A 23,874-nucleotide genomic window follows, 5' to 3' on the forward strand; every position below is an offset into this window, starting at 1 on the left:
CCGTTGAGCATTGGGGATTGTGAGAGCGTTTAGGAAGATGTCCAACACGGAAGAGAGCAACACTGCCGTGGCTGATATCGCTGTTCCCGCCAGCGAACCCAAAGGTATTGAGCAGGCTGCGGACACTTCGGGCGCGACCGACGCGACGTCGGTCGGGACGAACTGGCCAGCGGAAGGTCAAGGCGCGGGCGCTGATGGCGCAAAGCTGGCCGGCTCCGGCACGCCGGGTGCGTGGCCTTCGCACCTGCCGCCCCTCCCATCCCAATCTGCTGGTGCGGATCTCCCCATTGCCAACATTTCGCGCATCATGAAACGCGCGTTGCCCGACAATGGCAAGATTGCGAAAAATGCGAAAGAGTGCATGCAAGAGTGTGTGAGCGAGCTGATTAGCTTCATCACCTCGGAAGCGAGTGACCGTTGTGGCAGCGAAAAGCGCAAGACGATCAACGGCGATGATATCCTCTACTCTCTCCGTGTATTGGGCTTTGACAACTATGAGCAAGTCCTTAAAGTGTATTTGAGTCGCTACCGTCAGGCGCAAGAAGAGAACCCGCGGCAGCGCCGTCGGAGATCGACCAAGCGGCGCTCGTCTGCCCAGGACGGCTCCAATCCTGACGAAGCCACCCCGGGCGGTACCATGCAAGGGGGTGACGATGGCGACGAGGATGGCGACGATATTGAGAGCGACGAAGAGGCAGAGGAGGAGGAGTAAACTATCTCCTAACTCTGCTGATACTTTCTTTGCCAAAATAGTTGGCGCTCGATACATCAATATCGCGCTGTTGTTGTACCTAGTAATGTATTGAACACCTCCATGTAAGCACACTCCGTATACTACGCGGTGTCTATCCTCTTATTATGTATATAGGCCGCTTTCCCTCCTATGGCCAATTTCGCGATCAAAGCAAGTCGAATTACTCTGGTGGTTAGAGCGTCTCACGCGGAAGACATACCAGAAACAAGCGCGAGAATCATACTGTGGTCAGCACGTGCATGCCCTTATACGTACCGGTAGAGATAGTAGAAGAAGGACAGGAGGTAGAAGCCCAACTTGATAAAGCTTTCCTTTTTGTGGCTCATGAGCGTGCGGAAGATCTCAGTAGCGTCCAGCAAATAGTTGTTGTTGATTACTCTGTCGTGTTAGTGCGAGCGCGTACTTGTTCGCGTTATAGGCCACCAAAGGAGCATTGATCACGAAAGCAATCCACTGGCCCGAGAGCAGGAAAAGCGTCGTGAGGAATGCGTGCGCACCCATTTCCGGGAGCGTAAACTGCGATTAGACCGCTCACGTACGTTGTTCAGCTTCGAGCACAGGTCGATCGGGTTAATGTAGTCCGATTCGAGGTCCGAGTACAGAATAACCTAGACGTGAGCACATTGCAGATACATACGTAGAACACCATCACGAACAGCAGGATGGCCGTCAGCAAGATGGCAAACAAAAAGAGCCAACCTGAGCCCGGTTAGTCTCTGCTCGCGCTTGACGCAGCCAGGCTGCTCACATACCGTCTCCAGGCATTTTCTGTGCGGTGTTAGTCTCGCGCTCAGAATAGGCGGTCACGTACGAGGAATTATCTAGTGAGGACGCGTGGATAAAGGCCGGATTATTTGCAGGAGCCGAAACACGGACGGAGCGATCAGTGCTTATGTAAAAATCTAGGGACAGGCACGCCGCATGCTAGCCAGCGGCCGACGCCGCGGGCGCCGCGGCAGCGCTTGCGAGTCGTGCGCGCTTGGTCGCCACCACATCCGACACTGTGTGAGAGGCGCGACGTACATATGAGTTTCTCCGGTAGCCAGTCGCCGTTATTGATCAAGAGCACCTTCATTAGCTCGTGGTATCGTAAGCCCGAGAGGAGCTTGGGTGTAATCAAAAAGTACCTAGCGTGAGCGTTCCCAGCAACGTACTGTCCTGCCTCGGCGCGGCATGTGATCGCGACCATCTGGTCGTGCACCGCGCGCTCCGCACGCGGGTCCATGCCTTGATTAATTTCGTCGACAAGCGAGAAAGGCGAACGCGAGAGCTCTGTCAGGCTCAACAGGTAGAGAATTGTCGAAAGAGAGCGTTCCTGGGTGAGCAAAAATACGTACGCCTCCTGACTGTCGCTGTCCAGTAAGCAGCTGAAGCTGTTCCGTATCACGGAACTTGACCAGGATATCGATGCCCCACTTTTCATAGTCCTCGTCGCGCGCCAAGCGAATTTCGCCGGCACACCCAAGGCGCTGAAACGCAGCAGAAAAACGCTCGTTTACGTTGAAGATGAGCGTCTCGAGCGCAGGGAGCCACAAGTTCTCCACGCGCTGGATCGCCGCCTCAAACCGCGTCTGCTCGAGGCGCGTCGCTTCGATCGTTTCTTTCAGCTGCGCGACCTTGGCCTTGCGCTGACGGAAGGCCTCGACGACGTTCGGCCCGACGCCCCACGGGATGTCGAGTGCGGCCTGAGCGCTGTTCAACTGCATCTCAAGCTGGTCGACGCTCTCTGTGTCGTCGGCATACTGCTCGCGGAAGGCCTCGCGCATCGCATCGTCGCACTCGTCCATCCGCTGCTCGTACAAACGCTTACACGCCAGTGTCTCTTCCTTGGCCTGCGTGAAAGCGACAAGCACCTGCTCAAGCGCATGGTGTGCCTCGCGCAGCGCCGACTGGCGCTCGCGTAGCGCATCGGTGCACTGGTTGAGCTGCGTGGTATAGTGCAGGCTGCTCAGTACCATTGCGTCACAGTCCGCACGCGCTTCCATCATCGATGTCAGCGTGCGCAGGAGACGCTCGGCGAGCTTTCCAAGCTCGACAGCAACCTTGCGGCGCTCCTCTTCGATGCGCCGGCGCTGAGCGGCAACCGGCGGCCGTGCCTCTTCGCGCGCGAGCTTCTGGCGCTCCGCCTGGAGGATCGCTTGGGCCTTGCGCCATTCGGCAACGACGCGCTGCGCGTCGCGCTGTTTCTCGGCGAGCTGGTCGCGCTGTGCAACGAGATCGCGGTAGCGGTCTTTGTGCTGTGTGTGCGTCGCGTGGAGTCGCTGTTTCCGCTCGTCCAGCGCAGCAAAGCGCTCGGCGAGTAGGCGCAGTTCGTTCTCGGCGTGCTCGCGCGCCTCGGACTGGCCCGAGTGTGCAAAGTTTCGCAGCGGCTTCAGGTCGTTGGAGCGCGTCACCGGCAGGCGCTTGCCGTACTTGGACACGGTCGTGGAAAAGACGGTCGAGCCGATAATGTACCGCTGAAAGTAGCCGCTGCGTTCCACCTGCTCGGGCTGCGCATTGCCACGCACCGAGATGGGAATCAGGTGAAAGTGCGCCGAGTGGCACAGGAAACGCAGCACGTCTTCAGGCGCATCGACCATGTCCAACGCATAGTTGTCAAAGCCCATGCGGTGCAACTCTTCCGCAGGGATTGGAGGCTGATAGTCGCTTAGTGCGCGGCCGCCTTCGAGCTCGACGACGTTCAAGCGCCAGCCGCGCTTGTCGATCAGCTCACGCGTAAACAAATCATAGTCCGCACGGCACTGGCACACAAATGTCCGCTGAAAGTTCCAGTTGAGGCACGTCTCGACGGCGCGTGCTGCCTGCGGCTGCTTTACGTCGAGCAGGACAAGGATCGGATCGTAGACGTTCTTTTGGAAAATGTCGCGGTGGTTCGCGAGCCATTCGATCGCATCGTAGGTATCTTTGTCACCCCGCGCCAGGATCTGCATGCGCTGGTGGCGCACGTTGTTGAGCCGCGCGAGTTTCTGCTCGGCCTGCTCTTTCCGCACGCGGTACTGGCGCTCCTCGGTCGCAAGATCCGTCTGCTGCGCCTCGACATCGCGCATGTCCTCTGCCGCAGCGCGCATCTCGGTCTTGACCGTGCGCAGCTGGGCGTCGACTTCCGCGGACGCGTGCTGCGGCTCGTTGGACGTCCGCTCCTCGAGCTCGGCGACGCCCCGCCGCAAGTCGGCAATGAGCTGCTGCCGGTTGGTCTCGGCGACCTCGAGCTGCTTCTCCTGCTCGTGCAAGGCCGTCATTTCAAAGTCGGCGCGTTCGCGGTCCTGTGCAATGCGTTTGACGGTCGCGTGCGTCGCATCCGCGTCACGGCGGCGATCGGTGAGACGCAGCTCGATCTTTTGGACCTTTTGCTGCACGCGTCTGTGTGAGAGTCGGTACGTACTCGCGTTCTTCTTGGAGGGGCTGCAATGCGCGCTCTGCCGCACGCACCGCCTCCTTCGCCTCCGCACGCTCTGCGTGCGCAATGTCGTAGCGCTGCTTTGCCTCGCGGTATTGCGCGTAGGGAATGCGCGCTTGGAGCATCGTGACGCGTTTCTCGAGCTCGACACGCTCTTCATACCGTCGCACGTCGCGCTCAAGGACGAGATTGCGTTCCTCGAGGTGGTCGTGCTCTTGCACGTCGCGCTCGACGCGCGCCTTGACCTTGGCCAGCTCGTGTCCTTGGCTGATCAGCGAAGCGTGCCACTCGCTCAGCTCCGGGTGGCCGGCAGCATGCTGCGTCTCTTGTAAAAGGCGCGAGGGGGACATGCACGCAAAGTCCGCGACGCGGTCCTGCGGAAGAAACGCACAGAGATTGCCGACCTCGATGTGAAAGGGCGACACGGCCTCGGTGATTTCCTTCGCACTGGCGTTGCGGCCGTTGAGCATCCAGTCGCTCGAGTTCGTCTCGCGGAAGAGGATGCGACGGACCGTCGTATTAACGTTGCCGGGATAGCCTTGCAGCTCGATTTCGACCCAGCCCTGCTCGTGCCCCAGCTTGACGTAGGACGCTATGTCCTTGGCACGGCCCAGCACGCTCGGCTTCCAGCCGAGGCCGAGTGCGATCGCACACACCACTGTGCTCTTGCCCGTGCCGTTCGGTCCGATGATCATGTTCAGATAGGGCCCAGGGAAAAACTCGACCGCGTCGTACGTGACAAAGTTCTCGCAGGCAACCCGCACAATGGAGCCAGGCACAAAGCTGGGTGAGCTACGCGACGTACCCCTTCTCGGTGCGCTCGCGGCCGCGCGAGACGGACGCAGTAGGCGCGGGCGGTCGCACATCCTCTGCGTCGCCCGGGTCGCTTTCGCTGCGCGAGCGCTTCGCACGCATCGTGCAAGCAACACGCGTGGAGCCAACGCGTCACACGCCCCCGATCTCGTTTTTGCCACGTGCATATCGGCGTCATGGACGACGTCCGTGGGGAGCGCGAGGTGGCAGCGTGGCTTGAGGACGTGCATCCGAGCGAAACACGCCGCGATGCGCGCTCTATCTTTGCGACCTACTTTGCGGAGCTGCCTGGCCCGCTTGCGCGCGTCGTCGGCGAGTGCCTGACGCCCGAGGAGCGGAGCAGCCACCCGCTCGTGCGCGAGCGGCGGCGGCGCTTTGCCGCGAGTGCGCCGGAAGAGCTGTCTGTGCGAGCGCAGCGTGCGCACGATCCTGCGCGCTGGCGGCGGACTGTCGGCACAGGGCAGGACGAAGAATTCGAGGATCTCGATCTCGAGACGGAGCTGCGGCACGATGCCCAAGTCGAGCGCCGCGACGAAGGGCACGGGCGGAGCGCGCCGCCCGACGGGGGCAGCGAGGTGCGTGCCGCGCAACATACGGACGGCGTCGAAGCGCCACGCCCGCCCTCTGAAGCGCCCGAGCGTGCGTCGGGAGCGCATGGGCCAGGAGCGGCCGCGCCACCCTCCGACGCGCCGCTCGCGACCGACGGCACCCTACGGAATCTGCACCAAAAGTACCTGGATGCGATCGATGATGACGCTGATGAGCCCGCCGACGCGGCGCTTCTTGCCGAGTTTGCGCAGGCGACGCTCGGCCGCTTTGTGCGTGGCCAGCTCCCCGTCTCGTACGCGTGTGACTACGACGAGCGTTGGGATGTGCGTGGTGCGCAGGATCATAGCAACGAGCGCCTGCGCGAGGATGCGTGGTTCGATGATGAGTAGAACGGGTATGGAACGCAGACGCGTCTATTGCATTTTGGTCGGCACGTCGTAGCGCTTGACAATGCTGGGTTAGTCAAGAGACCTACTTTTCCTCATACGGGTGGGTACTGTCCGAAAAGATTTTGAGGCGCTCGAGCCGCCGCTCGCGCAGCTTGTTCTTGGGCAGCATGCCCGAAACAGCGCGGCGCAGGATCTCTTCCGGCTTCGACTGCAGCATCGCCTTGAACGGGATCTCCTTAAGACCACCCGGGTACATCGTATGGTGCCTGTACACCTTTTGCTCCGCCTTTTTGCCGGTCACGGCGACGTGCGAGGCGTTGGTGACCACGACATAGTCGCCCGCGTCGACCGCGGGGTCGTACACCGGCTTGTGCTTGCCCATCAGCGTCACGGCAATCGAGCGGGCAAGGCGGCCCAGGACACGCTCACGCGCGTCCACATGGTGCCAGATGCGCGAGAAGGCGAGCGAGGTCTGGGTCAGTAGAGCAACCTACATTCCCCACGCGCTGCGACATGGAAGACAAGAAGCAGAATTTCCCTCCACGTCTTTCGGCCGGGAGGCCACGCGGGGGACATCGCGGCGCGCACCCGGGCGCTTGGTTGCGACGAGCATCATGTCGTTTGATTTTGGGCAGTTTGGCAGTGCGGAACCTGCGGACCCTACGTCCGACTTCCTGCAGCGTGAGAAGGAGGCCGCCGGTGCGATCCTTGGCAATGACTCGGACCTGTTTGGCTCCGGGCAGCCCGCCGGTGCTCCCGAGCACGACTTTGAGCAGCGTGCGCAAGACTTCCCTGCGTTGGACGACGAGAACGAGTTCGAGGATGCGCTGAGCGGTGCGCCCGAGCAGCCGGTTGTGCCTGCGGCCAAGCTGGAGTCTGGGCCGATGCTGATGCGTGCCGACTCGCTCGCCGAGTTTGGCGAGCCGCCCGAGCCCGAGCCCGTGCCTGCGCCCGCGCCCGCGCCCGCGCCTGAGCCCGAGGCGCAGTTCGAGGCGAGCTTCCCCGAGACGGCGGACCTCGATGCTGGCGTCGTGCCTGCGCCGCTCCCCCAGGAGCGTGCGCCCGAGCCGGCCGAGACGATGCCGCTCGGCGACAAAAAGACGCCGTTCACCTACGACGAGCTGGACGAGGAGAGCGACGCGCTGCGTGCGTGGCGCGCCAAGCAGCAAGAAGAAATTGCGCGGCGCGACGCGCAATCCGAGCGCCAGCGCAGCGAGGCCGCGTCCAAGGCGGAGCAAGAGATCGACCAGTTCTACGCGGACTACAACGCGCAGAAGGAGAAGAACATCCGCAAGAACAAGGAGGCCGAGGCGCGCTTCCACGAGCAAAAGCAGCAGGAACTTGCCGAAGGCACGACCTGGACGCGCATCACCAAGCTGCTCGACCTGCAAAACAGCCAGTCGAAGACCATCGCCAAGGTCAGCCCCGGCTCGAGCGACCTGGCCCGCATGAAGGAGCTCTACCTCTCCTTGCGGCGCGAGGGCGAGTCGGCGCCGGGTGCCGCGGGCTACTAAACATGATAGATATACAGTGACGAGCGAATTCTACAGCATCCAGCATCACGCCGCTTCCGCATAGCTGCCGAGGGGAGGCGACTTGGCCGGCCGGCGACCCGACGCCAGCATCTTGTATTCGTCGGGCGATGGCACGCGGCTCTCTAAAAGACTGAGGAGCTCGTCGAGCGTGCCTTGGAAATGGGCGGGGATGCGCTTGCGGAGCATGACGGTCCAGTGCTTCTTGACCACATACGTCGGCCATTGCCAGTCGTCGGACGCGAGCTTGTCAAACTCAATGTCCGCGGTACTGCTCTTGCGCTGTGCCCGGATGCGCTGCAGCAGGACATGGTCGTCGTGGGGGGCGTACCAGCGTGCATTTTGGTCCTCCAAATTGCGCCGCTCAGCACTGAGCATGCCGCGCCATTTGCGGGAGAGCACACTGATGCGCCGCGTCGAGGGGCCCAGCTGCTCGTGGATCAGCGTCCAGGGCAGATTAGGACCGTCGGGGGCACAGCCCACCTTCTCGCAGCAGTCGAGCACGACACGACGCAGCGCCGCCTCCTCCTCCGGCCGAAAGGCGCCTTGGGGGACCTGCGCCGCGTGGCTGCTCTGCATCTGCTCGCGCCAGTAGTGCTTGCAGACGTTGCCAGAGCGGCCCAGCCGCGCGCCAATTTTCTCCCACTGGTGGCCCAGTTCGGCCACGGCCGCGGTGAGCGCGTCGACGTCGGCTTGGGTCCAGTTGCCACCGCGTACCACGTCTTTGCGCATCGACTTGATGTGCATGCGCACCGCATAGTTGGGGCGCGTCCCGACAGAAAGGGCAATGTGCTTCCAGAGCTCCTCGTGCATGTGCTTCTGCTCGGGCTTGCGGTGCCAGATGAGCTCGTCCAGCCCGGCAGAGGAGAGCTTGTAGTGCTTGCAAAACTTTTCCAGCGCAGCCGTCGCGAGCTCCTCTTCTTCTTGGCTCCAGCGCCCGGTCCGCCACGAGAGGCCATACGCTTCTTTGAGCCAGTACAGCCGGTCACTGGAGTAGGCTCGCTCCAGGACCATCTGCTCGTATGTCTGCCCAGCGTGCGCAGCGACAAACGCGGCGCGCGTCTTTTCCTGCGCTGGCTTGAGCTGTTTCCGGGGCGCGTCCTCGCCCCGCGGCTGCAGGCGCCGCGGCACGCCGTCGGTCGGCGGCGATTGCATCGCTGCCGCCGCTGCGACGGCGGCCTCGGCGAGCCCGGTACGCGTCTCGGAATCGTAGCGCGACTCGAGGGGGAACGAGAGTGGGTCGTCCAGCACTAGCTGCGCGTCTTCAGAGGCGCCTTCGTGGTCGACAAACTGCGGATGCAGCTCGCGGATCGTGTCGAGCGCGTCGTGCGCATACGTGTCGCGCCGCTCGAGGACAGGGTCCAGCGATGGTCTCGCATCCTCACGCGCACGTTTCGCAGGCTCCTCGTCGCTCAGTGCACTCCGTTTGCGCTTCGCGTCGCCGTCCTCGGCACGCGTCGCGCTGACAGCGTCGGGACGCGGCGCACGTCCCGAGTCCGTGCCGTCGTACGGCAGGGGCGGAAGGTTGTCAGCGCCCCACACTCCCGGCCATGATGTACTTCCGACGCTCGAATCGCCGCTATTACCGGAAAGAAGCGCGTTCCGTGCGCGGTTCGCCCGCTGCTCCATCTCGCTCGCGGCGCGTTTGGGCGGCGGTGGGGGGAAGAAGTCACGTGTTTGGACCGTGCGCTATTCTACGGCTTCTTGATGCTGCGCTCGCTCGCCTCGCGGATGGCCCAGGTGAGGGCGTAGGACTTGACCGCGTCCTCGTAGGTCGACAGGATCGGTGCGGCGTTAGGGCCCTGCTCGATGCAGTCGATCAGGTTGGCGACCTCCGAGAAGAAGGGGTCGTCGTTCTGGTAGCGGATGATCTCCTCGTGGTCGTCGCCGGGGCGGCGGAAGTAGAGGATAGGCGCGTTGTAGGGATCGACCAGGCGAAGCATGTGGCCATCGGCATACACGTCGAGCTCGGTCGAGTAGTTGTGGCCCTGCAGGGCAACGCAGTGGGTGAGCGAGCCGACGGCGCCCGTGTCAAACTTCCACGTCGCGCACGTCACGCGGGGAATACGGTTTTCGGGCTTGATCAGCGACTCGTCCACCGGGAGCTTGCTGAGGTGGCCAGCAGGCTCAAAGTGCTCGACCGAGTGCGCCATCACCGTGTCCAGCTCGGCCTCACCGCCAAAGTAGCGGGCCAGGTCGCAGAAATGCGTGGCCTGCTCGACGATCGGGCCACAGTCGCGGCTCTTGTCCCACCAGTCGAGCTTGGCGGTGTGCTCGTAGGCCATGATGTAACGGGCGTTGATGGACATGACGTTGAGGTTGTTCTCCTCGATGACCTGCTTCATCTTCTGCACGACCTTGAGGTAGCGGAGCATGTAGCCGACAGACACAAGCGTGCCGGCCTTGTTGAGCATGTCGGACACCTCAAAGGCCTGGTCGACAGGGCCCGTCGACACGGGCTTCTCGACAAAGAGGGGAACACCGGGCAGGCCCTCGTTCAGCACCTGCTCGAGGTTGCGGCCGGGGAGCAGCGTGCCACGGAACGCGGGGGGGGAGCCGACCCAGATCGCGTGGGGGCGCTCCTCGGGCTTGAGCGCCTTGATGTAGCTCTCGGCGTCGGGGTAGATGACCGTGTCCTTGTACGCGCTCACGACGAACGAGTCGCATTTGGTCTTGAGCACGCTCTTGGCACGCTCCACGCTGGGGTCGATCAGCGCAGTGACCTTCAGACGCGGACCGAGCTTGCTGTGGTTAGTCGAGGCACATACTGCTCGAGGCGGAACGAGTGGTTCCACGGGCCCTCGTCCGAGCCAAAGTTGATGTTGCCGGCACCCACAATCGCCACACGGAAGTCGGCACCAGGCGCAGGGGGCTTCTGCTTGTCCATGGCCGTCACCGCGTTGGGGTCAAAGTCGACCACCGGCGCGTCGTGGTGCGTCGAATAGGCGGCGGCTGCGAAGCGTTTCGGGAACGAACGCATTGCCACGCCGGTGCGTACCGGTGCGGCGATCGTGCTCAGCGACGCACGGCGCACAGAGGAAGACAGTGCGACGCGCACAGACTTGCTCGCAAGAAGACTCATTGTAGGATCGGGGAAGCGACCCGCCAAAAATCTGGCCATTAATATGCGCCACGTCAAATATTTTCATTTCCCTGTGCGTCTACCCAAAATCCCTCCACAGCCGGGGAAACGGCGGGGGCGTGCGTGACACTGGCCCCGCTGGAATAAATTCCGGGGACGCGCACGCACGTCACTGGATCGATTTTGAGGGGACGCCGATACGGCCGCGGATCCAGCCACGCGGCGCGTGCCGGGCAGGTCAGCGGACAGCCCCACGTCTCGCTGCACACAGGCCGGATGGCCGCTGGCGGATCCACACTATCAGGCTATGTGGATCCTTCTGCCGCAGCTGCATAGAAGAATATAGGCTATATGGGACGTAGTTCCTTTTCGTCGTTAGCGGCGCGCACCGAGGCGCTCGTCGAGAATCGCATTGGACAGCGCGCCGTCGCGGATGTCGACAACCTTGCCGACGTCGGCGTGCGTCGAAAAGTTGGACAGCGCCGAGGCATAGAGCGTCGAAAGCTCCATACTGGCCGACACGGGGGCCCAGCTGGGTCAGTGGCATGCACGCACTAGATCAAGACAAGCGGCTGGGTCAGCAGGCTGTGGCTGCATACGTACATAGGATACGCGGCCATCCGAGTGGTGCAGCTCGTAGCTCAGAACGACAAAGCGCGGCGAGTGCTCCGGAAGCTCTTCGGCGAGCTCGTCCGGGGTGATCGGGTCCAGGATCTCATCTTCCTCGAGCAGGAGCTTCTTCTTGTCGATCTTGGCCACGAGCGCCGCGCCCTTGGACGATCGCTTCGACAGGCGGAACTTGCGCAGCTCGTCCAGGAGCTTGGGGTCGATATCGACAGTCGTCGCCGACATGGTCTACGCGAGGCGGCGCGGAGGCCTCCACATTCATAAAATCGGCCAAATTATGCTTCGCATCTATGTTCCTAGAGCTTGAGGTCCTTCTGCAGCTGGGCCACCTCGTCCAGGCGGTGCTCGCTGGCGAGGCGGATGGCCCACGTGAGTGCATAGGTGCGCACCGCGTCCTCGTAGCTCGAGAGGATCGGCGCGGCTTCCGGGCCCTGCTCGACGCAGTCAATCATGTTGGACACCTCCGAGAAGAAGGGGTCGTCGTCCTGGTACTTGAACACCTCCTCGTGGTCGTCGCCGGGGCGGCGCACGTACAGCGCCGGCGCGTTGTACGGGTCCACGAGACGCAGGTAGTAGCCATCGGCGAACACGTCGAGCTGCGTGAAAAAGTCCTGGCCGTGGAGAGCGACGCAGTGCATAAGCGAGCCGACGGCGCCCGACTCGTACTTCCACGTCGCGCTGGTCACGCGCGGGATGCGGTCCTCCGGCGGGACCTCGTCCTCGTTCACGGGCATCTTGCTGAGCTTGCCAGCAGCCTCGTTGTGCTCGAGCGAGTGCGCAAACACGGTGCTGAGGTCGACCTCGCCACCAAAGTAGCGCGCGAGGTCGCAAAAGTGCGTCGCCTGCTCGATGACCGGGCCGAGACTGTGCTTTTTGTCCCACCACCAGAGCTTGGCGAGGTACTCGTAAGCCATAATGTAGCGGCCGTTGACCGCCGTCACCGTCAGGTGGTTCTCGGCGATGATCTGCTTCATCTTTTGCACGACCTTGAGGTAGCGCAGCATGTAGCCGACCGACACCACGTTGCCGCGCTCCTTGATGTGGCGCGCGACCGCCGCGACCTCGCTCACCGGGCCGGTGGTGACGGGCTTCTCGACAAACATGCCCGTCTTGGGCAGGCGGTCGCTGACCAGCACCTCGAGGTTGCGGCCGGCCTCCAGACGGCCACGGAACGCGGGCGGCGAGCCGACCCACATCGCGTGGGGCTCCGTCTCGGGAGTGACAGCCGCGAGGTACTCCTCGATCGAGCTGTAGATCACCGTGTCCTTGTAGGCGCTCAGCACGAACGAGTTGCGCTTCATCTCGAGCACCTCCTTGGCACGCTCCGCCGCGGGATCAATCAGCGCAACGACCTTCAGACGCGGACCGAGCTTGCTGCGGTTAGTCGAGGCACATACTGCTCGAGGCGGAACGAGTGGTTCCACGGGCCCTCGTCCGAGCCAAAGTTGATGTTGCCGGCACCCACAATCGCCAGGCGGAAGTCGGCGCCGGGCGCAGGGGGTTCCTGCTTGTACATCGCCGTAGGGATATTTTCAAAGTTCGGCACAGGGCCGTCCTGAGACGCGGGAGGCTGGGCCATGTTCGTTGGAAGAAGGCTGCAGCCGCATGTGCTGTCAAGTCCCCCACTTTTTTTGAAAATATCCGTACCCCTCACGTGGCGCTAATGAAATGGGCGCCGCGCCGCTCCGCGGAGCGCGCAGCACTCCGCAAAGCCTCCACTACACCCACGCGTCTTCGTCCCAGGCGAGGAGCGCGAGGTGCGTGAGGGTGCACTGGTGCTGCAGGTGCTGCATCGAGGGTGGCGCATTTTGGACGGACGCAGGCGCACCGTCGTCAGGCACAATTCCGTAGCACGCACCCGACGTAGTTAGGACGTAGAGCGTCGTGTCCTGCCACACGAGCGATGCGCGCTCTTGGCGAGGCGCGGTGCCTCGGCTCACGGCCGCGAGGCGTGCTGCGGTGCGTGCCCATGCCCCTTCCTGGACGTCGGTATCTGCGCCCTGCTCCCCGCCCGGAAACACTTGGAGCGGCAGGTAGAACTTGGCAGCGGAGCGCTCGGCGGCCGTGCGCGGCGGCGCGCTGGGATCGCACCGGAAAAAGTGCACGGTGCCCTTGTCGCTTACTGAAGCCAGCCAAGCGGCGTCCGGTGCGAACGCGAGGCCGTGCGTATCCGCCGGATCCTGGCCGCGCCGCAGCTCGCGCACGAGGTGCACCTGGATCGCGGTGCGTGGCGCGGCATGTGCCGCGTGTGGCGGCGAGTTCACGATACGCCAGACGCGCACGAGCGTCCCCCGCTCTGATGCGGTGGCGAGCAGGCCGCCGTGCCATAGCGCGAGCGCGGCGACGGGCGACTGCGACGCTATAAAGATGGTCGTCGCCGCGACGCTCGCGTCATCCAGCGGCACCTGCGCGAGCTGGACGTGCCCCAGCGTGCGTCCCGGCACGGCGAGGAGCACGGCGTGGGCCGACGGACTGTACTGCAGTGCACAGACGTCTAGGTGAGCCGGGCGACGTACCTCGTGCCTCGCGCGCCGTATCGAGGCGCAGACGGCGCTTGACCGTCCATGTATCGTGCAACGTGAGCTCCAAGAGGAGCGCGTGTGTAGGCAGCACCACTGCGAGATAGATATGCGCCGCGTCTGGGGCAATTGCGTGCACGCCGCAGACCGGCGCGTGCATCTCGAGCTGGCACACGGGCATGCCTGGCGTCCCGTACGTTGCAGGCAGCGCCGGCGACGTGTGCACGCCGTCGTCATCGAGCGAAAAGAGCGTCGTGGCCGCCGGACGCGCCGGCGGCACGTACGCGTCGTCCCACAGCACCACCTGTGTCGGCGAAAAGAGCGGCGCCTCACCCCCACCAACCAGCGCGATAAGCGACGTATCCCCAAGAGGCACAGCGTGTGCAAGCCCGCACGGCGGCGCAAAGCCTAGGTCAGCTACGCGACCTACTCCTCCGGATCGCGACCTCGAGGGATGGCACGTGTACGACCGCGAATCCCTCGTCAGTCGCGCACCCCGCGACTACCCCTGCATCCTTCCCCTTGCCGACGTACGCAAAGCTCGCGCTCGCAAACGCCGGGCGCGGCGCGCGCGACGTGAGTGTATGCCGCGGCAGCTGCATGAGTGGCCGTGCGCGCTACGCGGCGTGTCACGTGCTTTTCTCTCGTCGGGCGGCCCGTCGCGATTTGTCTCTCTGTCATCATGCCGGTTCCGCTGCTGTCTGTGATCCCTATGGGCATCATCACCGCGCTCTTCGCGGTGACGGGTACCGGTTTCAGCGCGGTGTCGCGTCTTGCGAACGACGGCAAGGTACGTGGAGCTGCTAACCCAGCCGATGCGCCACAACCTCGACGACTGGGAGCGTATGATGATGCGCCGCGACTATCGCCTGACAGGAAGTACACGCGGGCAAGCAGTACGTCTCTCTTCTAACTCCAGCATGATTCGCAAGCGCCGCCCGAGTTTGCGACGAATAGCTTCTGGAGTACGGAGCGCGTGTAGAGAAAACTATTTCCGCCGCCGACGACGATCGTTGGGATTCTTACGTCCGATGCCGAGCGACGGAAGGTCGTGGCCTGCAGGCGTGTGCTTACCGGTGAGCAGATCGGGGAGCCAGTCGGGGTCCGCATAGCGTGCCGACAGCGAGTCCTGGCCGCGGTCGAGCGACTTTTGCAGCGCCTTTTCCTCCTTCTGCTTGCGGATGCGCACCTGCGCGACGCCGCGCTGCCACTCGGTCTGGTCTTCCCGTAGAACCGGCACGCCGGTCTTGGCGTTCTTGCTCGAGCCGCTCGCCTTGCCGCCCGACGCACTGCCGGCGCGGGGCAGCGGCAGCGAGTAGACCGTGCCGCGGTTGCGGTACTGAAAGTTGGGCTTGAGGTGGACCTGCATCCCCTCCCCACCCTCGCCAGGCGCACTCGAGGTGACCGACGTGCGCAGGAGAGTCGCGTTGCCGCACGACGGGCAAAACTTGCGCTCGGCATCCTTGCAGATCTTGTAGCAGGCGTGGCAGCGGAGTACCCAGCTCTTTACGCGCTCAATCCGCACGCCGTCGACGCTCACTAGGCGCAGGCCCATCTGCAGGAGCACGTTTTGCACCGCAAAGTCGCCCGTCATGCACGCAACGGACAGGTTGCCGCCTTTCTTCTTGTTGCGCCTGCGGCGGCCGCTCGGCTTGTCCTCGAGCTCGGGCTGCGACTCGTCGACGACGAGACCCAGCGCCTTGTTCTTGTGCTGTGTAATGTTTTGCGGCGTGATCCACTCGCCGCCCACCGCCTCGTCGTCCTCCTCGTCGTCCTGGGGGGGCGATGTCGCGCGGCGTTCCGGGCGCGGCGCATCCATGCGGAAGCCGTGCTGCTCGTCAACGACCGTAAAGCCGTCGTCTGCACGGCCGCTCTCGTCCTCCGTCTTGGGCGCGCTCTGCGGGGCGCTGGACGCGCCGCGGCGCTCGGCCTTGGGGGGCGCGGGCACCGCGTCTCCCTCCTGGGCCTTTTCCTCCAGGCGCCGCGCCTCGTGCAATTGCTGGCCGGTCTTTGTGAGTAGGACGACGTACCTTGCCGCCGAGGTGCTCGCGGATGCGCCACGTCCCATGCGTCTCGACCTCGATCGCATAGGTCAGCGCCAGGACGTGCATGTCCGGCGTCGAGAGCACGGCATAGTCACCCGTCTCTTTCGCAAAGTCGATCACTGGGTAAGAAGCGCGACGTACCTTTGCGCATTGCCTCGGCGCCCGGCTCGCGCACCTCGAGCGCAATCTGTCCGGTAGTGTGCAGGTGCTCGAGGTACTCGCGTGCGCGCACGTCGCGCAGCTCTGCGAGCACAGTCGGCGAAATATAGTACTTTTCCGCAAGCCCTGCAATCTTGGCCTGCGTCAAGAGCGGTGCCGCATCCAGCACAAGCGCCTGGATGCCCGGCGCGCGCCCCGCTGCTGCCATCGTTGGGAAAAAAAAGTGGCGTTCCTCCTCCACCCATCATGCGACGCAGCGGGCCGTGGCGGCCGGCGGCGGTGGTTGCGCCGCTGCGCGCGCGCGCATTCCATGCGAGCGCGGCGCGGTGCGAAGAGGATCTATACCAGGTGCTTGAGCTGCAGCGCGGTGCATCCAAGGCCCAGATCAAGAACCAGTTCTACAAGCTATCGAAGAAATACCATCCCGACGTGAGCAAGTCGGAGGAGGGCAAGCAGCTCTTTCAGCGCGTAAGCGAGGCGTACGCGACGCTTGGAAACGACCGCAAGCGCCGCGAGTACGACCAGCAGCTCGCGGTGCGCAGCCACTCTGCCGGGGCGTCTGCATCCGCGCCGACGTATGACCCCGGGGAGAATATGCGGCGGCGGGCCACGGCGAACTACGCGTGGGCTTACCGCCAGCGCACCGCCAAGACGCACACGTCCGACTATGCGCCCAAGCCGCCGCCGCAGTCGCCCGGCAACGCGTCGCACCTCTTTACCAAGATGGCTGAGCGCGAGTCGCGCCGTGAATTCGCGCGGCAGAAAGCAGGAACGAGTGGCGTGTACGGCAATCCCGATACCTTTCGCGTCTGGAGCCAAAAGCGCTGGAGCCAGGAAGAGCACCAAGCCGAGATGATGTCCCCGTTCCTGCGCTTTGTCCAAGTCGCGGCCGTGATGGGCGGCGCGGTGTGGCTCTCCAACAAATTGCTCTCGTAGCCTGTACGTACGTCGCATAAAATACACTATCTACGTCCGTTGCCCGACAGGCTGCGCAGCACCCCCTCATCGGTCAGGCCACGCAGCACCGACTCGTCCTTCGCAGTGAGCTGGTCCTTGACCTCGCGGCCGTGCTCACGCTGCATGCGCTGGCGGCTGCCCGGGCTCGGCGGGCGCGGCTTGAGGCGCTGCGCCTCCTCGAGCGAAATCGTCGGGTTGCTGTACGACGAGATGACGGGCTGCGAGTGGTCGCGGTCGATCGACGCCTTCATCATGCCCTTCATCCAGTTGCGCAGCATCACGGGGTCGTCCAAACTAAAGAAGTGGGGGCGATCAGACTCGTGCACAATCTTGAAGCCGTAGCGGCCCAGGCTCGTGCTCTCGTCGGCCACCACCTTGTAGCCGCGCATGTTGATGTGACTCTTGACTTTTTCGGCCGCAGGGTCGCGCAGGATAATGAGGTCGCTGCCTTTGAGCGCAATGTAGCGCGAGTTCCACGTGTTGTAGCGCTCGCCTTTCTTCTTGATCCAGCCTTGCATCTCGACCGGCGCAATCTTGTGCAGGACGAGGGTGGAGGCCTCCGAGCCCTTGGCGGGCACCGCGGGGGGGCCCGACGCCACCGGCATAATCGTCTGCGGCTCGGGCTTGTCGCTCGCCGCGCTCGCCGCGCCAGCGGCACCGGCACCGACGCCAGCACCGACACCGGCACCGACGCCGGCACCGACGGCGGGCGCCGAGTAGTTCGCATTGCTCGTCGGCAGCGAGATCTGCGCCTTGTTCGGCACAACGCTCGTACGGTGCGAACGTGCATCGTCCTCCGGCTCGCGCGGCGCTTTGCGGGGGCCAAAGATGCCCCGGCCGGGAAGGTGCAGACGCCGTGACGAGGTCGACGGCTCACGCGCAGGGCTCGGCGCAGAGACCGGCTCGGGCGCGGGCGGCTGCACCGGGCGGCGCTCGGGCGCGGGCGGCGCAGGCGCAGGGGGGTCGACAACGGCGCAGGCGCACGCTCGGCACGCGGCGCGCTCACCACCGGCACCGGCGCAATGCTCGGCGAAGTGCTCGGCGCGGCGCTCGGCTCCACCGAGCGGATCGTCGCGGGGGGTTCGACAGGCTGCGCTTCGCGGTCCACCGCGGGTGCAAGGCCAGCAGGCGGCGCAAGACCGAACGACGAGCCCGCCCAGTACGCCGGCGCAGGCGAGATGGGCGTCTCGACCTTGCTCGGCACCTTGGGGCCGACCGGCGAGGCCGAGGCGGGGCCGCCGAGGCCAAAGACGCTCCACTCGGGCTGCGACGTGGGCGTGTCGCGCACCGACGTCGCGCCGGTCGCAAACGTAGACGGCGGGGGCGTCGAGAAGGGCGCCGAGGCAGGCGTCGAGAGCGGCGCCGAGAACGGCGGCGACTGCGTCGCAGGCGCGGCGGCAGGGGAAGCGGCAGGCGCGGCGGCGGGAGAAGCGGCAGGCGCGGCGACAGGCGCTGCAACTGGCACAGACACGCCGCTGCCGGCCTGCTCGCGCAGCTCCTTGATGCCGTTGGCCAGGTGGAAGCGGCGGCCAAAGGCCACAATATCGATTTCTTTCAAGAGGTTAATGTCCATGGCCAGCAGCGCATCGCCGCTGATCTCGTGCTCGGCGAGCTTCTCAATCGTGGGCTGGTCGTAGTTCTTTGAGCGCGCCCAGGCAAGGACCTCGTCGACACTCCACGTCTCCGGGTTCTTGGCCGAGGGCGTCGAGAGCGCCGGCGACGTCGGCGCCGTCTCGGAAATAAGGGGCGAGGTGGACTGCTCAGGCTGCGACGCGTGCAGCAGCTCGGGCTGCGTGGCCGATGGCGCCGCCTTGGCCTCGGGCTCGGGCGCGCTCGCCGGCGTCTGCCACGGGAGGCTGGTCGGCGCAGCCGGCGCCGACGGCACCGCAGGCACCGACCGCACGGCAGGCACCGACGGCGTCGGGACCGCGGCGACGGCGGGCACGACAGGCACCGACTCGGTCGGCGGCACCTCGGTGGCTGGGGCAAGCGTCTCGGTCGGCACAGGAGGCACCTCGCGCGTTGCGGCGGGCACATCGGCGGGCACGTCGGCGCTCGGCGCCTTGAGCGGCTCTGTGGCCGCGTCCGGCACCTGCTGCGGCGCCTCGGCGATCGGCGCCGCGGGCGCTTCGCGCATGCTCGGCTCCGAGACAAAGCCGCCCGGGAGGCTCAGTTCTTCCTCGGCCTGCATTACGGCGGGCGCTGCATGCTCCGGGGCACTGTACGCCTCGGGCGCCGCCGGGCTCGTTTCCTTGGTGAGGCCGACTGCCGCGCCGACGGCGGCCGCGGGCACGGCGGCCGCGGCCGCGACCGAGCCCAGCACGCTCGGCGTGGTGGTGGCCGCCTGCGACTCGGTGGGCTTGGTCGCCTCGAGCTGCTGGAGCGCCTCGCGGCGGTGCGAGTCGTCGGCGGCGGCGGCGGGCTCTGCCGCGCCGCTTTCAGCGTCCTGCTCGTCCTCGCTCTCGTCGCTCATTTCGAGGTAAGCTAACGGCGTGACGCCCGGCGTCGTGCCGAGGCTGATGTGACGCATGTTGAGGCTGTTGGCATTGGCGTCGCGCGAGAGGTCCGAGTCGCCGAGGCCGGCAGCAGCGGACCACGGCCCTGGCTGCTCCTGCTGTGCGGCGAGCGCGAGGCTCTTTTGTGCGTTCTTGGCGAGCGCCTCGCGTGCCGCGGCGCGTGCAGCAAAGTCGTGCTCGCCGTCCTCGTCCTCGTCGAGGTCTGCGTCGGTGGCCTGCGAGCCCGCGTCCGACTGCCGGCCCTCTTTGGTGTGGAGCTCCGTGATCGCATTATCAATATCCGCCATCGTCGATCGCATCACTCCCGGCTCGGCTTCTTTCGTCGGCGCAGCGCTGGCCGATGCGCCGCCGCCGAGCACGGCGGCGCCCGCGCTCGGCGCCTCCTGCTTCGGCTCGGCCGGCGCGGCATTTTGCGCATTCGCGGCGCCGTCCAGCATGGTCTGCGCCGCGGCCTGGTCGTAGGTGGTGTAGGAAAAAGGAAAGAGGCCCGTCTCGCCGCGCACGTTGGTGCCCTGGAACCAGCCGTCGCCGTACGCGTCGTCTTTCTCCACGACGAGGACGCGCTCGCCTACCTTAAAGCTCACTTCATCGGGGTTCTCTGCATCGAAGTTGTACAATGCGTACACGTATTCCCCCGGATGCGTGCTCATCGTAAGATCCGCGTCGTGTCCGCGGCGCAGGAGCGGCGGTCTTCTGTGCGCTGCGCTCCCGGTGACACGTGGCACAGGCAATCGGGCCAATAAAATAGCGAGCTACGTCTTAAATGACAAAGAGCAGGTTCATGTCGATGGGGTGCGACGCGCTCATCTGCGGCTTCTGCGAGTACTTCATCGCGAGAGCGTCGCTGGATTAGTGGGGATACGTACCGTGTAGCGTTCAGTAGCTGGAGGTACGAGAGCTGCGAGTACTCGTTGAGCACCTTGATAAACGCCCAGCTCATCGCGCCGGTCGCACGGCCAGCCTCGGTCGCGTCCGCCGACGTCTGGCTGTCTTTGCAGCCGGAAAGCATGATGACGTCTGCACCAGACGAGCGCGTCTGGCGCGTGTACTCGGCCGCGCCGCTGCCGGTCGTCGCCGACTTGAAGGTGGACATCAGGCCAGAGACCACGCCGCCGATATCGCCGCGCGCATAATCCATCGCGGCGCCGAGGATGCCTTTGCCGACGTTCATCGAGATGTTGGTCTCTTTGATGTTGCCCGAGGTCGAGTAGACGTACGGCAGGTCGAGCGCAGTACCGGAATGGCACGAGTCAAAGAGCGCCGTCAGACGGCAGCCGATGGGGAGCGGGCGCACGAGGCGCGCGTGCAGCTCGTCGTCGGGCATCTGGCCAGTCATGTTGTAGTCAAGCGGGAGGATCGTCTCATTGTACCCGTCCTCCTCGTCGCCCTCGACCGCACGCTCCTGACCACCATGGCCAGAGTAGTGGAAGAAGAGCGCGTCGCCTTGCTGCGCGCCGGCCACGAGCCACTGCATCGCCGCCACAATGTTGGCGCGCGTCGGCACCGACTTGGGGTGCACGCCCGGCTCGTCCGTAAGGAGCACCATGTCGTCGTGCTTGTAGCCAGCGTAGCGGTGGATAAAGTCGGCCATGTTGTGCACGTCGTTCCAGCAGCCACGCAGCGCACTGTTCATACCGGCATAGTTAATACCAATCAGCAGCGCCTTACGCTTGCCTTGCATCGACGAGTACTCGTAGTGCATGTTGCCGTTCATCACACCACCCTGGGGGTTCGCGTGGACCATCATGTTGTTGTACTGGGGGGGGGCACCGCCGCCCGCCTGCATATGGTAGCTCGTGGGGGGGCCACCATAGCCCTGAGGAGGACCGTAGCCTTGGGGGGCGTAGCCCTGAGGGGGTCCGTAGCCCTGGGGGGCATAGCCTTGCGGGGGGCCGTAGTTGTTGTACATGGCGCTGGTGCAAGCCGCATTGGCACGTGGCACTTGGTCATGGCCAATGCGTCGGACGCCGCCGCGTTCTTTGCGCGGTTTCCCGCGCAGCTCGCACGTACGTTATGTGGCTTATGTAGATGTGCACTCACTTGTAGAGGAGGCTGGGGGGGGCGGTCCGATGCGGCGGTCGACGCGCTGGGCGAGGCGCGCCGCGCGCTGCAGACAGCCGCGCCACGGTTGCCGCCGCACGACCTGCAAAAGTACGAGCAGGAGCTGCAGGCGATCCAGCGCGAGCTCGCCGAAAAGGGGCAGCGCGCGCGCGGGGCATTCCAGTTTCGTCGGAGGGCGCAGCGCGCGCCTGCCGCGGCCGCGGCGCCGGCCGCGGCCACGACGCCTTCCACGCCCCGCACGCGCGACGCGTGGCTCGGTACGGCAGAGCTCGGCACGGGCGGCGTCGTGGCGGCGCACCTCGACGGGTGCATCGTCGACCTGCGCACGGCAGACGTCTCGGCGCTGCACCTCCATCACGCACAGAATACCCTCGTGCTGCTCGGCGACGTGTCGAGCAGCATTCTCCTCGAGCACTGCACGCGTTGCATCGTCGTCGGCTCGGTGGGCCAGTGCCGTGTATTTGAAGTGCGTGCAAGCGCCCTCCTCGTCGACACGAGCTCGGTCGTGACGCTCGAGGCGTGCGATGCGATCCAGATCGGGGGGCGCGTCGCGCCCGCGCCCGCGCTGCGCGTACAAGACTTTGGCGACGCGTTTGGCGGCCATGCGCACTGGCGCGCCGTCGACCCCGCCGTGTACAGTGGGATGGCGCGCGCGCTCGCGGCGCTCAATCCACACGCGGACCCGCCGCACGTAGCGCCTTTTCACGCACTCTTTGCTCTCTAGCTATGTACGTGGCGCGAGTGCCATTCGCCGCTTCTTGCGCTTCTTCAGCTCGCGCCGTGTCTTGGCCGAGTCGGCCGGCGGCAGCGCGGGCAGCTCCATGTCGACGCTCGCCTCGTCCGAGCTGTCGCTGGTCTGCGTTCGCCGGCTCTTGACGAGGCTTTCGTACGCGCCCCGCTCGAGCGGCTCGCCAATCGCGTCGTCGTCCAGCGACAGCGCACGCTCCTTGCGCTTCTTGCGCTTTTCTGGCGAGAGCACCTTGCGCTTCTCGGGCGAAGCCGAGAGGCGCGCGGCCTTTTCGGGCGACGCGAGCGGCGCGAGCGACGCGGTGACGACGTCCAGCGCGACCGGCTCGCGCACGTAAAAGAGAAGGTAGGCGCTCGGGTCGTCGACCGGGCAGTGCGACAGGCGCGTCACGTACGAGTCGTCCATGCGCATCCACTGGCCATCCGGCGCACGGACACTTGCGACATAGTGCCCCACGTTCGGCCCGCTGCCAAAGTGGTGCACGATCGCATAGAGGCGGTACTGCTGCGCGGCGCCAGCCGTGCTCAAAGACGCGTCGTCTGCGCCAAAGCCTTTCGTGCGCTCGCTCATGTACTTGCCGAGGTGCAGACGCTCACCGTACGACACCGGGCGGTTGATCTTGTTGCCAAAGATGCCGAAACGCTTGAGGTGCACCGTGAGCGCCATCGGCGCGGCGTCGATGCTGAAGCGCTTCGTCGCGTCGACACGCTTCTTGCAGCTGTCGCACTTGTACTTTTCCGTGCCGCTCAGCGACTCGGGCGCAGTAAACGCGTCGAGCGCCTGCTTCACGCTGTTGATGCCTTTTCTCACGTCCAGGCTCAGATCCATGATCGGGTCAAAGGTGTCCGAGTTGTAGCGGCAGCTGTGGCAGCTCACGCGGCTGCGCAGGCGCCCGCCAAAGATGGACTGCACCAGCGTCGTGGCGAGCAGCGGATCGTCGTGACGCAGCTTCTCGGTCGCGAAGCAGGTGCTCGCCTGCTGCATCGCCTCGAGCAGCAGACGCAGGTACTCGTGCGCGTCCTCCTGGCGCCCTGGCCGCAGCGGCTTGGCAAACTTGCGCAGGTGCTGGATAAACTGCGCCGGCGTGCAGCTTCCTCCTTGCCACGCGCGCTCAAAGAACTCTTTCAGGGCAGCGACTGTGTTGAACATGTTGGCAGCCTTGGTCGCCTGCTTGGACGTGTGCGGCACGCCAAAGCGCCCAAGGAGCGTCGGCAGGCTCTGGGTGAGCAGCGCCGAAGCGAGCGGCGGCGTGTGCAGCAGCGCCTGCATCACGCTGTTCAAATAGCAAGTGTTTCCGCGGTTGTGCAAGCCTGCGGCGCGCATCTGCGCGCGGGGAAAGCGTGCCACGAGACGCGGCGTGTAGAGGCTTTGCGCGCTCGACACTGGCGCCGCCTCTTTTTCCTCCTCCTCGGCCTCTTCGGTGTACGAGGCGCGGGGGCGGGCACGCTCGGTAGGCGCCAAATCATTCACGATCTCGTATCGCGCAGCACGCGCCGCCTCGAGGCTCATGCCCGCCTTGAGCTCCTCGCGCTGGGAGCCCACAAAGCGTACCGGGTCGTCCAGCAGCGTCTTGAGCAGCGCGCCGGGCTTGATCGCCTCCTCGACGCCACTATCGGATGAACGCTTCGCGGCACGGACCTGGGCGCGGACACTGGACGCGCGGCTTCCGCTCGCGGCCCCTTTCGCCCGCCCGTAGTGCACCACTTGCGCCATAAACGTTGGTTAA

General features: G+C 64.9%; 18 protein-coding genes across 18 annotated transcripts; 6 read left to right on the top strand and 12 right to left on the bottom strand.

The window, feature by feature from the left end:
- Nucleotides 1-37: 37 nt before the first annotated feature.
- HAP3 (transcriptional activator hap3) lies at nt 38-712 on the top strand (the record flags this gene model as incomplete). Its single annotated transcript, XM_060265681.1, has 1 exon — nt 38-712. The coding sequence occupies one exon, from the start codon at nt 38-40 to the stop codon at nt 710-712; it is 675 nt and encodes a 224-aa protein (XP_060121664.1).
- A 202-nt stretch (nt 713-914) lies between these two features.
- ERV14 (COPII-coated vesicle protein) lies at nt 915-1,403 on the bottom strand (the record flags this gene model as incomplete). The annotated part of the gene is made up of 6 exons (XM_060265682.1): nt 915-919; nt 954-976; nt 1,010-1,132; nt 1,158-1,270; nt 1,294-1,362; nt 1,392-1,403. 6 exons carry the CDS (start codon nt 1,401-1,403, stop codon nt 915-917), a joined length of 345 nt encoding a protein of 114 aa, XP_060121665.1.
- Nucleotides 1,404-1,678: 275 nt separating this feature from the next.
- On the bottom strand, nt 1,679-5,066 carry SMC5 (Structural maintenance of chromosomes protein 5; the record flags this gene model as incomplete). The annotated part of the gene is made up of 6 exons (XM_060265683.1): nt 1,679-1,755; nt 1,778-1,881; nt 1,909-2,069; nt 2,092-4,114; nt 4,137-4,934; nt 4,957-5,066. 6 exons carry the CDS (start codon nt 5,064-5,066, stop codon nt 1,679-1,681), a joined length of 3,273 nt encoding a protein of 1,090 aa, XP_060121666.1.
- A 74-nt stretch (nt 5,067-5,140) lies between these two features.
- On the top strand, nt 5,141-5,902 carry MJAP1_001734 (uncharacterized protein; the record flags this gene model as incomplete). The annotated part of the gene is made up of 1 exon (XM_060265684.1): nt 5,141-5,902. The coding sequence occupies one exon, from the start codon at nt 5,141-5,143 to the stop codon at nt 5,900-5,902; it is 762 nt and encodes a 253-aa protein (XP_060121667.1).
- A 24-nt stretch (nt 5,903-5,926) lies between these two features.
- MRPL23 (54S ribosomal protein L23, mitochondrial) lies at nt 5,927-6,417 on the bottom strand (the record flags this gene model as incomplete). The annotated part of the gene is made up of 3 exons (XM_060265685.1): nt 5,927-5,966; nt 5,989-6,374; nt 6,397-6,417. The coding sequence occupies 3 exons, from the start codon at nt 6,415-6,417 to the stop codon at nt 5,927-5,929; spliced, it is 447 nt and encodes a 148-aa protein (XP_060121668.1).
- A 99-nt stretch (nt 6,418-6,516) lies between these two features.
- Nucleotides 6,517-7,416, top strand: clc1 (Clathrin light chain; the record flags this gene model as incomplete). Its single annotated transcript, XM_060265686.1, has 1 exon — nt 6,517-7,416. The coding sequence occupies one exon, from the start codon at nt 6,517-6,519 to the stop codon at nt 7,414-7,416; it is 900 nt and encodes a 299-aa protein (XP_060121669.1).
- Nucleotides 7,417-7,461: 45 nt separating this feature from the next.
- MJAP1_001737 (uncharacterized protein) lies at nt 7,462-9,063 on the bottom strand (the record flags this gene model as incomplete). Its single annotated transcript, XM_060265687.1, has 1 exon — nt 7,462-9,063. One exon carries the CDS (start codon nt 9,061-9,063, stop codon nt 7,462-7,464), a length of 1,602 nt encoding a protein of 533 aa, XP_060121670.1.
- A 65-nt stretch (nt 9,064-9,128) lies between these two features.
- On the bottom strand, nt 9,129-10,516 carry MJAP1_001738 (uncharacterized protein; the record flags this gene model as incomplete). The annotated part of the gene is made up of 2 exons (XM_060265688.1): nt 9,129-10,179; nt 10,203-10,516. The coding sequence occupies 2 exons, from the start codon at nt 10,514-10,516 to the stop codon at nt 9,129-9,131; spliced, it is 1,365 nt and encodes a 454-aa protein (XP_060121671.1).
- A 375-nt stretch (nt 10,517-10,891) lies between these two features.
- Nucleotides 10,892-11,368, bottom strand: MJAP1_001739 (uncharacterized protein; the record flags this gene model as incomplete). Its single annotated transcript, XM_060265689.1, has 2 exons — nt 10,892-11,020; nt 11,120-11,368. The coding sequence occupies 2 exons, from the start codon at nt 11,366-11,368 to the stop codon at nt 10,892-10,894; spliced, it is 378 nt and encodes a 125-aa protein (XP_060121672.1).
- A 71-nt stretch (nt 11,369-11,439) lies between these two features.
- Nucleotides 11,440-12,722, bottom strand: MJAP1_001740 (uncharacterized protein; the record flags this gene model as incomplete). The annotated part of the gene is made up of 2 exons (XM_060265690.1): nt 11,440-12,517; nt 12,541-12,722. 2 exons carry the CDS (start codon nt 12,720-12,722, stop codon nt 11,440-11,442), a joined length of 1,260 nt encoding a protein of 419 aa, XP_060121673.1.
- A 139-nt stretch (nt 12,723-12,861) lies between these two features.
- Nucleotides 12,862-14,264, bottom strand: HSV2 (Phosphatidylinositol 3,5-bisphosphate-binding protein; the record flags this gene model as incomplete). Its single annotated transcript, XM_060265691.1, has 3 exons — nt 12,862-13,637; nt 13,660-14,070; nt 14,093-14,264. The coding sequence occupies 3 exons, from the start codon at nt 14,262-14,264 to the stop codon at nt 12,862-12,864; spliced, it is 1,359 nt and encodes a 452-aa protein (XP_060121674.1).
- An 80-nt stretch (nt 14,265-14,344) lies between these two features.
- MJAP1_001742 (uncharacterized protein) lies at nt 14,345-14,586 on the top strand (the record flags this gene model as incomplete). Its single annotated transcript, XM_060265692.1, has 3 exons — nt 14,345-14,452; nt 14,475-14,541; nt 14,582-14,586. 3 exons carry the CDS (start codon nt 14,345-14,347, stop codon nt 14,584-14,586), a joined length of 180 nt encoding a protein of 59 aa, XP_060121675.1.
- Nucleotides 14,587-14,650: 64 nt separating this feature from the next.
- nob1 (20S-pre-rRNA D-site endonuclease nob1) lies at nt 14,651-16,074 on the bottom strand (the record flags this gene model as incomplete). Its single annotated transcript, XM_060265693.1, has 3 exons — nt 14,651-15,670; nt 15,693-15,826; nt 15,849-16,074. 3 exons carry the CDS (start codon nt 16,072-16,074, stop codon nt 14,651-14,653), a joined length of 1,380 nt encoding a protein of 459 aa, XP_060121676.1.
- A 38-nt stretch (nt 16,075-16,112) lies between these two features.
- MJAP1_001744 (peroxisome-assembly ATPase) lies at nt 16,113-16,802 on the top strand (the record flags this gene model as incomplete). Its single annotated transcript, XM_060265694.1, has 1 exon — nt 16,113-16,802. The coding sequence occupies one exon, from the start codon at nt 16,113-16,115 to the stop codon at nt 16,800-16,802; it is 690 nt and encodes a 229-aa protein (XP_060121677.1).
- A 26-nt stretch (nt 16,803-16,828) lies between these two features.
- On the bottom strand, nt 16,829-19,989 carry MJAP1_001745 (uncharacterized protein; the record flags this gene model as incomplete). The annotated part of the gene is made up of 2 exons (XM_060265695.1): nt 16,829-17,755; nt 17,830-19,989. The coding sequence occupies 2 exons, from the start codon at nt 19,987-19,989 to the stop codon at nt 16,829-16,831; spliced, it is 3,087 nt and encodes a 1,028-aa protein (XP_060121678.1).
- A 109-nt stretch (nt 19,990-20,098) lies between these two features.
- Nucleotides 20,099-21,248, bottom strand: MCA1 (Ca(2+)-dependent cysteine protease; the record flags this gene model as incomplete). Its single annotated transcript, XM_060265696.1, has 2 exons — nt 20,099-20,183; nt 20,206-21,248. 2 exons carry the CDS (start codon nt 21,246-21,248, stop codon nt 20,099-20,101), a joined length of 1,128 nt encoding a protein of 375 aa, XP_060121679.1.
- A 39-nt stretch (nt 21,249-21,287) lies between these two features.
- MJAP1_001747 (uncharacterized protein) lies at nt 21,288-22,124 on the top strand (the record flags this gene model as incomplete). The annotated part of the gene is made up of 2 exons (XM_060265697.1): nt 21,288-21,345; nt 21,391-22,124. 2 exons carry the CDS (start codon nt 21,288-21,290, stop codon nt 22,122-22,124), a joined length of 792 nt encoding a protein of 263 aa, XP_060121680.1.
- MJAP1_001748 (ubiquitinyl hydrolase 1) lies at nt 22,125-23,861 on the bottom strand (the record flags this gene model as incomplete). Its single annotated transcript, XM_060265698.1, has 1 exon — nt 22,125-23,861. The coding sequence occupies one exon, from the start codon at nt 23,859-23,861 to the stop codon at nt 22,125-22,127; it is 1,737 nt and encodes a 578-aa protein (XP_060121681.1).
- Between the last annotated feature and the right edge of the window lie 13 nt (nt 23,862-23,874).

This window comes from Malassezia japonica, chromosome 2 (genome assembly GCF_029542785.1).
Source record: "Malassezia japonica chromosome 2, complete sequence".
Classification (NCBI taxonomy): Eukaryota; Fungi; Basidiomycota; class Malasseziomycetes; order Malasseziales; family Malasseziaceae; genus Malassezia; species Malassezia japonica.